This window comes from Meles meles, chromosome 11, assembly GCF_922984935.1.
Source record: "Meles meles chromosome 11, mMelMel3.1 paternal haplotype, whole genome shotgun sequence".
Taxonomy (NCBI): Eukaryota; Metazoa; Chordata; class Mammalia; order Carnivora; family Mustelidae; genus Meles; species Meles meles.
In genome coordinates, this window is record NC_060076.1 from 43,922,111 (window position 1) to 43,934,323 (window position 12,213).

A 12,213-nucleotide genomic window follows, 5' to 3' on the forward strand; every position below is an offset into this window, starting at 1 on the left:
CAACATCTGGTGTTTCTGATATTACTAGAAAATGTGCCCATTTTCCCCGGACTCTGAGTACGCCTTGTACACAGTGCTGTATAGGCTGGAGAGAAACACCTAAATGAAATGAAGTCCAACTGTGCTCTTGCCATTTGGACTCTGCATGAGAGTGGTGGAATAAAAGAGGATTCCACCTGCCTAAACCAGATGATCCACACTTCTCACACGTCTACTGTCATAATGCAAAATGATTTATCCATTTGCCCATATAACTGCTCTGAGAATTACCCAAGGGACAGTGATTCATCTTCTCATCCTTGTATTTTCATATCAACACAATAGTAGGCACAGAGTTATGATTAATAGATTTTTGTTGAATGAACAAATGAATAAATATAAGGCAAAGAAAAAGAAAAACTGTCAGATTCCAATCATTAGAATGACGGAGCAGCCCAAATACTTAGACCTGAGTTGTTTCATATCACGAATATGTGCGATAGCCAGGAAATTCAAGGCAAGTTTTTCTTTCTATAAATCAATTTCTTATAAAAACTACTGGTTGAGGGGCACCTGGGTGGCACAGTGGGTTAAACCTCTGCCTTCAGCTCAGGTCATGATCTCAGGGTCCTGGGACTGAGCCATACATCGGGCTCTCTGTGCAGCAGGGAGCCTGCTTCCCCATCTCTCTCTCTCTGCCTGCCTCTCTGCCTACTTGTGATCCCTCTCTGTCAAATAAATAAAATCTTAAAAAAAAGAAAACTACTGGTTGACAGTTACTCTCTACCTTGATAGTTGTAAAGGGGGGCAGAGTGTTTACTCGTTCTAACTCATGCACATTTTCAAACATGAGAATAGAAATTCCATTTGAGAGTTAAATAGTCTGGACAGTGTAGGATTTACAAGAGACTTAATGTGTTTTTTTTAAAAAGATGTTATTTATTTATTTATTTATTTATTTATTTGAGAGAGAGCATGAGGGCATGGGGGAGGAGCAGAGAGAGAGGAAGGTGGAAGAACCTTAAGCAGACTCCGTGCTGAGCACAAAGCCCGATGAGGGGCTTGATCTGATGACCCTGAGATCGTGACCCGAGCTGAGATCAAGAGTTGGATGCTTAACTCACTGAGCTACCCAAGAGCCTCACAGGAGACTTAATATTTAACTAGCTATTAGACCAATCCAGAAGGCCCAACTCATCCCCGTGTATTAGATACATTTCAGGGAGACTGCCCAGCTCACTGTGATGCCCCTTCTTAGGGGAATGAAGTTGCTATTTAAGTGTGAGGTCCTAGAGTCTGCGCTGTGGTATGTTGCCCCCACACTTGACTATAGCTCATTGGTGTAAGCCAGTAGACATTTGACATATATTAGGCCAATCCGATTCTTTATCCTGGGGATTCAAATTTAGTAAATAGAAAAACATTGCTGAAGCACAGTTAGAGTAAGTGCAGCCTCCTTGAGAGAAAGTCCATCTGCCCCCACCCACACTGAGCCCCAGATCTTCCCTGGGGCCTATTTTTTCTGAAAACTTGTTTGCCAACTATTCCACCAGTTTTCTAGAGTCCTTAGTAAACTTCCAACCAATCCCTGGTTTTTGCTCAGGTAGTCAGAGTCAGTTTCTGTTATTTGCCACTAAAAATCCTAATGACCAAATCATCACAGATTGTGGCCTCTCAGTCACTTACTCCGGACTATCAGCCTGGTGAAGGCTGAGGTGAAGAGGTTTCCTCCTATGTACCTGGCTGAGTACACTCCAGCGTCTTGGGGCTGAGCGTGAGGCAGATGCACTTCTAAAATATCAGGTACTTCATGCCGGGGCACTGAGTGGATGAAGGAACCTGGTGAGGGAGAAGAGTGGAGAACAGTGAGTCATTTGCAGACACTCCGTTTCCCCATCTGGCCCTTCCACTTCATCAGCTCTGACTGGACACAGAAAACGTGCTCTAGCATATTGGATATAGAAGAACGAAAAGGTTGAGCCATGCAATGCTCTCCCCCAAACTGAGAAAGTTACAGTGATAGAGCAGATAGGTTAATCTATGTGATCTACCACCAAAGGTATGAAGATAGAGATAAGGCTGAAGTGCTTATCTTCTGCAGGAAGAGATGAACAGGCAAAGACACCGCCAACTAATCAGCTAACCAGGAGATAACCTAGAATCGCTGCTGCAATCTGGAAGTTCTCTCTACCCACAGAACTCAGCATAGTCCCCATCAATATTCCAGCTGGATCAGGCAACTGCCACCACGGGGTGCCAAATCACAGCTGCAACTGGACAGATTTGTAAGACACAGTTGGACTCCCAGACCTACTTCCAGTTGGCTTCCCAGGCTCAATCTGGTAATTTCCTTAACCTTTCAATCAAGCAACATGGCTGAATTTGGGACCTCACTTATCACATCATAAGGGGGGTCTATTGTACATTCACAATTTCATGTTATACACTCATTAATATAGAATGTATGTACATTCATGTATATGAATCTCTACTTAATTAAACAACCAATCACAGTGCCTCATAGAGCTTCTTTAATAAGATTCAACTGTCTTGCATCATAACAGCTTTGCTTGCAACATCTGCCCCCAAGACTGCACCAGGATAATGACCCGATACGTTTCATGGTATCTAATGTCTCACACCATGGTGCTGGCAGGAAATGAAACACATACTCACCATTTTTATAAATCACTGCATCTTCTTCTTTAATCAACACCTTTTTGAAAGATATGTTCACATTATCTCCCCTGTCCACAGTCATGGTTAAAGTAGCTGGTAGGAAGGAAGCTTTTGAAAGAAAGAAGGAAAACAAATAAGAAAACGAGGTCACACATTTTCCTCAGGAGCAAATGAACTTGGAACTTCAACAGATGGGGGATGGCACTTGCCAGAAGTCAGCTGATTTGTAGGATAGGAAAAACAATGGCAGCTAACGGATTTTAAACCCCGTTAAGGTTTTGAAAAATGTGATGAAAGGAATACTCATTCTCTCATAAAAATATAAATACATATATACACACACTATACATAAACACATTGTTTTCATACAACTAGTTGAGGAGATAAGGACTTTATGTTGATTAGTATCCGATATCAAACTAAGACCTGACATTAGCTATAAACTATAGTAACAATGGATCAAACATCGTTCTCCAATCCCTACCAAGTTTTCTCAAAGTGGAAAAGAATAGAAATAGTTAGATATTTGCCAAATGGCTCTTCCCTTTTGGGTCAAGGTCCTTCTGGGTTGTGTCAATCCAACTAATTCTAATTGCTTTGGAATGTTGTAGGAATTTCTCAAATGGAATCAGCACAATGCTGGACTTATTACTAATGGTGTAAATATTGGAATATTGGACAGTAAGGCAAAGATGAGATCCAGTATCTTCCCTTGTTCCCCTTAATTGTGTGTGTGTGTGTGTGTATGTATATATGTATGTATGTATGTATGTATGTATGTATGTATATAAATGCCTGAGTCCTTTGGTTTGTTGGACAAGGTATGTGGGTAAAATCTTCTAGCATTCTTCCAGCCACAACAGTTTCTGAATTCCCTTAATTTATGCTATAATCTATAGAGAGCCACAATTGTAAGAATAAGGGGGGATTAATTTTAGGCTTTATTGAGGTAAGTCAATTTTTAAAAATTTCAGCCTTATTGAGGTATAATTGACATATAAGTTAAGCCAATTTTTAAAATTTAAGGATCACTACTTAAAGAAGAGAATCAGAATATGTAACTAACCTAAATATGGAGGCCAGAAGGGACATAAAAGGGGAGAAAAAAAGCCCAAGTAAAAATCACAGCATACAGAAAAGATAGAGTCTGCCAAATATATGTCCAAAGTCAGAGAAGAGAATCCTAGAATGAATTTTTTAAAAATACATTTTATACACACACGCACACACACACATGCTCTTTTTCATGACCTACACATTAAACATAGTAACACATAAGACTGAGGGAGAGAAAAATGTATGCCAGACTCAATAATTCAAAGAAGCTGGTACTGCAATAATTATGTCAGAAAAAAATAATTTACTCTAAAGCCAAAACAAAATTTTAAGGATAAAGATGGTCTTTACATGATGATATAAAAAATGGAAGATCTAGTAATCATGAACTTATATATGCATCTAACAACAGGTTCAAAACCCACAAAACAGAAACTGACAGAATTAAAGGAAGAAACTGACAAACCACAAACATTGTGGAAGCGTCCCAAAACTGATCCATCAAACAGACCAAAAATTACCGAGTAACACAATTAAAGATCTGTTGGCTGTTCACAGATCCCTGTACCCAGTTCTAAGATCATTGCCTCCCTTATTAAGCCACAAAGCACATCTCCATAAATAACATAGAATCAATATCCCATGGAACAAATTCTCTGACCAGATGACCTAAATTAGTCATCAGTAGCAAAGCACCCTAATGCCCTGATATTTGGATCCCTAAGGCATTTCAGCCCAGAAGCAAGCAGGCCTTCTGCAGACAGCGGGGTGAATCAGCCTTCCTTCCTGGCTCCTCTGTGGCTCTCGAACTGGTGCCTTGAGAGAGGCTGATTAGGTATGTGCACACCATGGGCTTAGAGGGCTACCCTGGGTGCAGACGATGCCTTGAACTGCACTCAGCAGGACTCAGTCTTCGGTTCATCTGCCTGTTCTTGTCTGCACACCCAGGCATGGTGCCCTCCCAGGACACCCCCATCAATGCATTCGGTGACATGGGGCGCACCGAGAGGAGGGATGGGACAGATTCAAGGGCAGTGGGAGCCCTGGAAGAAGACAGTCCTGGGCTGTCAAAGTGGCTCCGCCACTTACCGGACCTCCTTGAAGGAGTTACTTAACCTCTAAACATCTCAGCTTCCTCATCTCTAATTTAGAAGTACAAGTATTCACTTTGAAAGGTTGTTGGGAATATGAAATGATGGATTCCAAGCCCCAGGGGACTTAGAAGCGATCAGCATCCTTCCCAAATATAAACAAACGACAGCGCGGCTGTGCGGACATGTGCAATACGGACAACAGTGCAGCTTTCTCACAGGAGCTGAGACGGATCAAGCATGCAGGGAAGGCACGCACGACTGGCATGGGGACATGGGGCTCCTGCTTGCAGTGACAAGGGGCTTCCTCAAGCAGTCCCGACACATGCGGCTCCCACTCTCTGTAGCAGGAGAACCAGTGAGAACCTTTTGTGACCATTTTATACTGTTGTTCCTTTCTCTGCAGTTTGTTTCGATTTTCTGCCCCTTTGTGTGAAGGTCTGACCGTGGAGCTGACCATGGAACTTCTCACTCAGCGTCATATCCTGAAAAGGAACTGCCATTCCCCACGAGGCTCCACTCCAATGGGGCGTCTCTTTTCCCCCCTACTCTGTGGCTCTTTCTTATTTTAGACTTTGTGCCTTTTAAGCTCCCTGTTCTCTTTTTTTTTTTTTCTTAAGATTTTATTTATTTATTTGTCAGGGAGAGATAAAGCCCAACCAGGGGAAGCAAGAGACAGGGGGAGAAGCAGGCTTCCCACAGAGCAGGGAGCCCTATGTGGGGTTCGATCCCAAGACTCTGGGATTGTGACCTGAGCCAAAGGCAGATGCTTAACCACTGAGCCACCCAGGTGTCCCATAAGCTCCCTGTTTCCTTAGGTAGAAACATGGTAACAGCAGAGTCCACCCCATCCATCCTGCCCACTCCTGCATTAATGGCTCTAAACTGACTCTTCTCTGCTGAGTGCTAATACAGAGATCTACAGCATTCACCCTGAACTTTGCTGACACAGGAGCCCCACTGGTCTACTGTATGCACAGATTAATGTCATGTGACTTGACTGGACCATGAAAATAATAAGCACCTTTCAATAGTGCCTACGATCAGGCACAACTTTTTCTTAACACTTTATACAGATATGATTTTCACAATATCTCTATCAGATAGGTACTACAATTATCCTAATTTTACAAATGAGGAAATTAAGGTACAGAGAGGTAAGGTAACTTGTTCAAAATCATGCAGCAAACTCATGGGAGAGTCAGGATTTGAACTAGATTCCTTGGCTCTGGAAGCTTTTCAGAGGCTTATAATGTTAGTACTCACAAGGCTTTAAAGTCCTAGTACCTTGTTTATCAATGAGATTGCTAGGGCCTGAATGTGAAGATGACTTGTTCAAGGTCATTTGAATGGACTACTTAATGGACAGAACTTAACTAAGAACGTGATTCCCTATTCCTAAAGGGCTGATGAAGAGGAGAGGTCATAGTAACACTTATAAACAAAGATATTTCTCACTGATGTAAAATAATTGAGTTCAATTTTGGGTATCTCCTTTAATGATAGAGACTAAGGGTAATAACATAGTTTTATGCCCATTACTTTTTTGTACAGTCTCACAAGTGTGCTATAAAGATGGTATATCCATTTGTCTACCCATGTGGGAGATGGCGTTAAGGGTGACTTAGTCCCTTACCCCAGGCTTCCTGACAGTGAATCCGTGTGAAAACTGAGACACAAACTCAAGACGCCCCCACTTGCTCAACAACGCTAGCTCTCCAGACCCATCTCACTCCAAGTCCATGGCCTCAGCTCTCAACGGCAGCCATTCTGAACTGTACTCAGATCTACAAAAGGACCACGGATCACTCACACCCAAGTCATGAACTTCCTCCCTCTCCTTGGCTCCTTCCTTCCCCCTATGTCTCACCAAGTCCTACTCATCCTCGGAACCCACGTAGAAGTCCCTTTCTCCAGGAACTTTACACATCCCCTGGGATCCAGGGTGAGTGCCCCAAGGCTGCTCTCCGAGGCCCTACACGTCCCCATGCCAGCCCCAGCAGAGCGCAGCACCCCTGCTAGCCCGAACACTCCAAGAAGCAAGTTTACATCTGTTTTGAAAGGCAGCACGGGGTGTTGGTTAGGGCCTGGCTTCTGGGATCAGCCCGAGTGAACCTTTCCAGATCCGACAATGAAAACCAGGTGTGTGACTGCATCTAAGTTGCAACTGATCTAAGCCTCATCTATTAACACAGGTCCTAACAGTCCTCGTCAGAGATACATTCGGTAAAGACTAAACTATGCAGTAATGTCTATAAGGTTGCTAGGGGGATGTCAGGCACAGAAGTATTCAGGAAATGTTACCGTCACTTCAGTTCCCATGTGTGACACAAAAAGAGGCCTAAGAGTACTTGGGAAACGAAAGAATATATGAATGAATCAGATCTCAAGTTTTCCTATTTTCTTTCTGCTTCTAACACATTCGTTTGTGTTGTTTAGATAGAAACAGTTCCTCTCTATCAACGTCACAAATCATATTTGCAAGGTTTGATGTTCTTAAAGTAAAGCGATTTCTCAGATGAAAATAGGAAGGAAATAACCTATGCTTCCTCCTGATGGAACACTGAGACAGCCGTTTGGATGTGAAAATGTCTCAAACTTCATTTATACCTCCCTACCCCCAATTGAAATCACCACTGAGGTTTGAACAAACTGCTTTTGATTTTTTTGCATGATGCCATTGATAAAAACGGTTTGACTGTTTGGCGTGTGAGAGCCAACATAAGCGTATTTTGGCCCATCTCAAATGGATTTTCCACTTCCTCCCCAGATGCACGAGTCAGCAGCAAGCTGGACTACATTGCTGTTTATCCTATCCTGCTATGTCCCTGCATAGGCACCTCTGAGATCCCCTGGTGTTTTGCTAGGGAATTAATAGTGTCACAAAGACAGAGCTGTGCAGGTTTTCCTGATTCACCGTAAAGGATAACACTTTCCTTCCACCGTATTTCAGCTACTGGATGGTCAGCAAAAGAAACAGAATCAGTTCAACAGCCCGAGATGTTGTTATTAAAATGCAGGAGAGAAAGCGCTACCTCTTTTCCTATTTTGTATACATTTCCACAATTACGTTAATGGATGGTATTACATTTTTCCACAACTGAGTAGAAAAATAGTCTTACTAAATTATTGCTTATTCCATGGCATTGTGATGATTATTGAAGACTTACTAGGAGCCAGATAGATTGGCCATCTCCTTTGATTCTCAGATGTCTGGGGTAAAATCTCTACCTCCATTATTTTTTTTCAAGTGAGAAAAATGATTTCAGTGAAGGAGTTTTCCCTGCATCCTATGATTCAGTTGCAGAGGCTCAAGCCCATGTCTCTACATTGTGCCCTGGGTTGCCCAGCAGGCTTTCCGATGGACTGGCTCTACTTTGTAAAACACATGCTCAGAATAGAGGAGGTGGGTTTACAGCAAGTGGGAGGGATGTGCCAAGCGTATGGTAACAGTCACCCACACGGGCTCAGCAGTCAGGTCACTGGTCAGCTAATCCCATTCCCAGATGCCAGGGTGGCTCATTTGGTTAAGTGACTGCCTTCGGCTCAGGTCATGATCCTGGAGTCCTGGGATTGAGTCCTGCATCGGGCTCCCTGCTCAGCAGGGAGTCTGCTTCTCTCTCTGAGCTTCTCCCCTCTCATGCTTTCTCTCTCTTTCTCAAATAAAGCAATAAAATCTTTTTAAAAAATCGCATTCCCACCATTTACAAACCACTATTGTTATTCTGTAACTCACTCTGCAAGGTCTCATTTCACCCCAGCTTTTAGCAAAATGTCTACTGTATCCATGCGCTCTTCATGTAAAGGCACTCATGGGCACTGGCTTTTCGTATACACCATTTTATTTAAAACATCAGACTCTTTTGAAGGTATCATGATACTCATTTCACAGATGATGAAAAAGATGATGATGTTAAAGAAATTGTCCAGGGCCCCAGAGCTGGTAAGTGGTGGGCAAAGAATTAAAACTCATGAGAAAAGGCGTCTAAAAGCCATCTTCTCTCCATGCTTTCTCTCTAACAAGCCTGCCTTCACTTCATTTAGCTGAATTTAAGCTCTCCTTTCCCTGCGCTGGCCTAGACCTACAGTTTGGAGCGGTCATTACGGTTGGTCTTTGACTCCCAAAATTCTGGTTTAATAAACTCTGCAGGTTCTTACTTCCACACTGTCAAGGACAGACCCATGCCAGCCTGAAAAGGGCACAGTGGCACCCCGCATTTCATTCCTACGAAGGCACTGGGGCCCACGTCTCGGATTATCTTCATTCTGAATGTGGAAACGTCAGCAGAAAGGCCTAACTCTTGACACAAGTCAAATCCCTACTGACATGTGTGGAACATAACAGGGCTGACTCTTCAGCTCTGATAGCTTTGGCACACCTCACATCCCTTTGTTCAAACTCTCTTTCCTCACCGGAGAGCTGCATTCCTGGGAACGTCTGTTGTGCACTTTCCCACTCACCCTAGTGTCATTTAAAGGTGACCGGTACAGTTTTGCTAAGAAAACCTTTTCCTTTATTTGTAATGAATGGTGATTTTATCACTTTTGACTTTAAAATGAGCTTGCTGCCTTCAAATCTTTTAATTATCACAGCCCAGAGGAACCTTACTACCTGGGACCTTGTGGAAAATGCACCATCTCGGGACTCTCCTCAGGGACCTACTGATCAGAGTCTGCATTTTACCAAGATCCACGGGTGGTCTAGAAGCTCATTCAACTTCGAGAGACAATAGGTCTAAAAAAAAAAAAAAAATGCAGACTCCTAGCTAAAAAAAGGCCCATCAGAGACACATGCAGAGCTGTGTTATTTATGTGGATCAGTCTAGCAACGAAAAATCAAACCCTGAAGAGTTCACAATGTCATTATCTCCTAAAATGATACCTCCTCAGACCACGGTCCCTGTGGATATGATGACATCAATCTGGAAAGGATTCCTCTAGAGGTATGACCAGCTCAGAAAAAAGGGCTGACACATGAGTGGCCAGATCATTCCAGTCAGAACAAGGAGAGGTCATCTCTGCTGGAATTCTGTGCCTTCCTCCCAGCAAGCAGCATCAAGATACCAGGAGTCTACCCACCTGTCCAGGCCTGGGAGCCTTCGGGCAAAACAGAACCATTAAAGAGTATGCACAGCCGCCTTCTCCAGCTGTCATCAGTTTGGTGGACGGGCCTAAAGACTTAGCTTAGAGCCACTTGTATTTGGGGACAAAGGTTCCATCCCATCACTGCCTTGTGAGGCGGTAGCTAAGAATAATGTGTCCCTTTGCAGAAACCCCTCAACATCTCCCTTCAAAATTCCAGGGTTCTGTGAGCTAAGTGTGGCCACTCAAGTGCCAAAACAAAACCGTGGTCTCTTTCCAAGAATAGCAACGGCTGGAAGGGCCCAGTCCTTCAACCTTCCTTGTCTCCATCATCTTTGCCATTTAATTGTGGGAGGCCCAGCCATTGTGAGCTTAGGCTCAGCCATTTGACTTTCATGGGCAACGAAATGAGACAGAAGTGAGAGCGCACAGCACTGAGGCTAGGTTTCAAGAAGCCTTGTGTGTTTCCTCTTGTTCTCTTGCACTTCTGCCTTCTCCGTGAGAGTGCACCTAGCTTAACCTGCGAAAGGAAAATGGACTCATGGAACAGAGCCAGGCTGGTGCAGCCAAGGCCGGCATAATACACCTACCGTTGGCCAACATCCACGTGTGAGAAATCCGGGTCCGGAACGGCAGAACCACCTAACCCACCCAGCTGACTTATGAACCATGCCACTGCGGTTCGTGGTTGTGTGGGACACAGCAGGACCAGGCCACAGATAACCGACAGACTAAGGAACCAGTTAAGTTATTGACAGATGCTCCCCTTTTAAGTTTCTTATTTCTACCACATTGTCCCCTGAAAACAGTGACTTCTGTTAAGAATACTCAGGGGCAAGCAAAACAAAGAAACAAATGAAAACTCAACGAGAAAGCTCAAAACAGCTACTATCTTGGCATGCACAGCTGTCTTCATCTCTGTGATTTCCCTACTCCATACACGTAACATGTTCCTATCTCCAAGGGCCACGGAAACCTTAGCACAGTATGTATTACAGTTCATTTCATCTCAGGAACCAGGCACAGTATCTGGCGAAGGGGTCCAACATGAGTGAGGCGGACTGGCCAGTGTCTTTGCTCCCGAATGCTATGTGCGTACTAGAGACAAGCAGCAGACGAGCTCTGTGTGAGCCTCAGCGGACCCCATAGCCCCCGACTAATGGGCATGTTACCTTGCTGCCGCATCTTCATGGTCCGGATCCTTATTGCTTCTCCTCGAACGCGCCCTTCGCAGAAGTAGGCGCCATTGATTTTACTAGCCTTCTCTCTCTTCCAAACGACTTTTTTAGCCCATTCTCTGGTCACATCTTGAGTAACTTCCAGTGGATCCTGGTGCTGGTTCATTAAGGCTTCAAAGTCCCTTCCTATAGTGATGGGCTCATGGGGGCGCCAGCCAGAGGCGATGCAGGTGAGAGAGGTTTCGGCATCAGACACCAGAGGTAGGGAATTGATCAGGATCAGGTCCATGGCACTGTCCACTGCTCCTGAAAAAGAAAGAAGTTGTGTCATCCATGAGAAAGGTTATTAATGTGGCTCCATGGGATAAATGGGGGCTTACAGAGTCCTGGCTGAAAATAGTTGGTGAGACATCTTTCTAAAATGCTACTGTTCCATAGGACAAGATCCGAAACTCTTTCCCATGGCATCACCTAGATACTGCGAGCCCCTCCTGCCCCACTGCACACCGCGGCTGCCGTGGACTCTCAGTTATTCTCCATCCCCCCAAACAGAGCTGTGCATTATAGCTCTACCCACTCCAGTGTCTGTGACATTAGTTAGGTGTTCAGCAAATGCTTGTTGAGTTAAATTCACAACAATAGCATTATTGTCACTAATTATTAGTGAAAGTAATTATAATTATTAAAAATGAAGGAGAATGTGGTACTCTCATCGTTATCAAAGAATTCCATAGAGAAGGACTGAGTGAGGTCCGCGTTTCCTTCTGAGCCTCATTTGCCTCATCTCTAAAATGAGGCTAACAAGGGCACCTGGGTGGCTCAGTGGGTTAACCATCTGCCTTTGCCTCAGGTCAGGATCCCAGTGTCCTGGGATCGTGCCCCCTGTCTGGGTCCCTGCTCAGCAGCAGAGTCTGCTTCTCCCTCTCCCTGCTCTCTCTTGCTCCCGCTTTCTTTCAAATAAATAAATAAAATCTTTTAAAAAAATAAAGTTATTTTTAAAAAATGAGGCTAACAAGACCCATTTTGCAGGATTCCTGTAAAGATTAAATGAGATAAAGTATCAAACTTACTAAGCACTCTGTCTTATGGGGTTTACAATGACCATTATTTCAGTTCTCTTAATTCTGTTTCCTGAACACCTAGGCCCA

General features: G+C 43.9%; 1 protein-coding gene across 2 annotated transcripts in view; it reads right to left on the reverse strand.

Annotated features, from left to right (window-relative positions):
* Positions 1–12,213, reverse strand: part of TEK (TEK receptor tyrosine kinase) — a 98,127-nt gene that overhangs the window by 41,685 nt on the left and 44,229 nt on the right. For both annotated transcript variants that reach the window (XM_046023394.1, XM_046023395.1), the window contains exons 2-4: positions 11,060–11,371; positions 2,656–2,766; positions 1,666–1,818 (exon numbers count right to left, since the gene is read on the reverse strand). In XM_046023394.1, the coding sequence (XP_045879350.1) occupies positions 1,666–1,818; positions 2,656–2,766; positions 11,060–11,371 (576 nt within the window). The remainder of the gene's footprint in view (positions 1–1,665; positions 1,819–2,655; positions 2,767–11,059; positions 11,372–12,213) is intronic.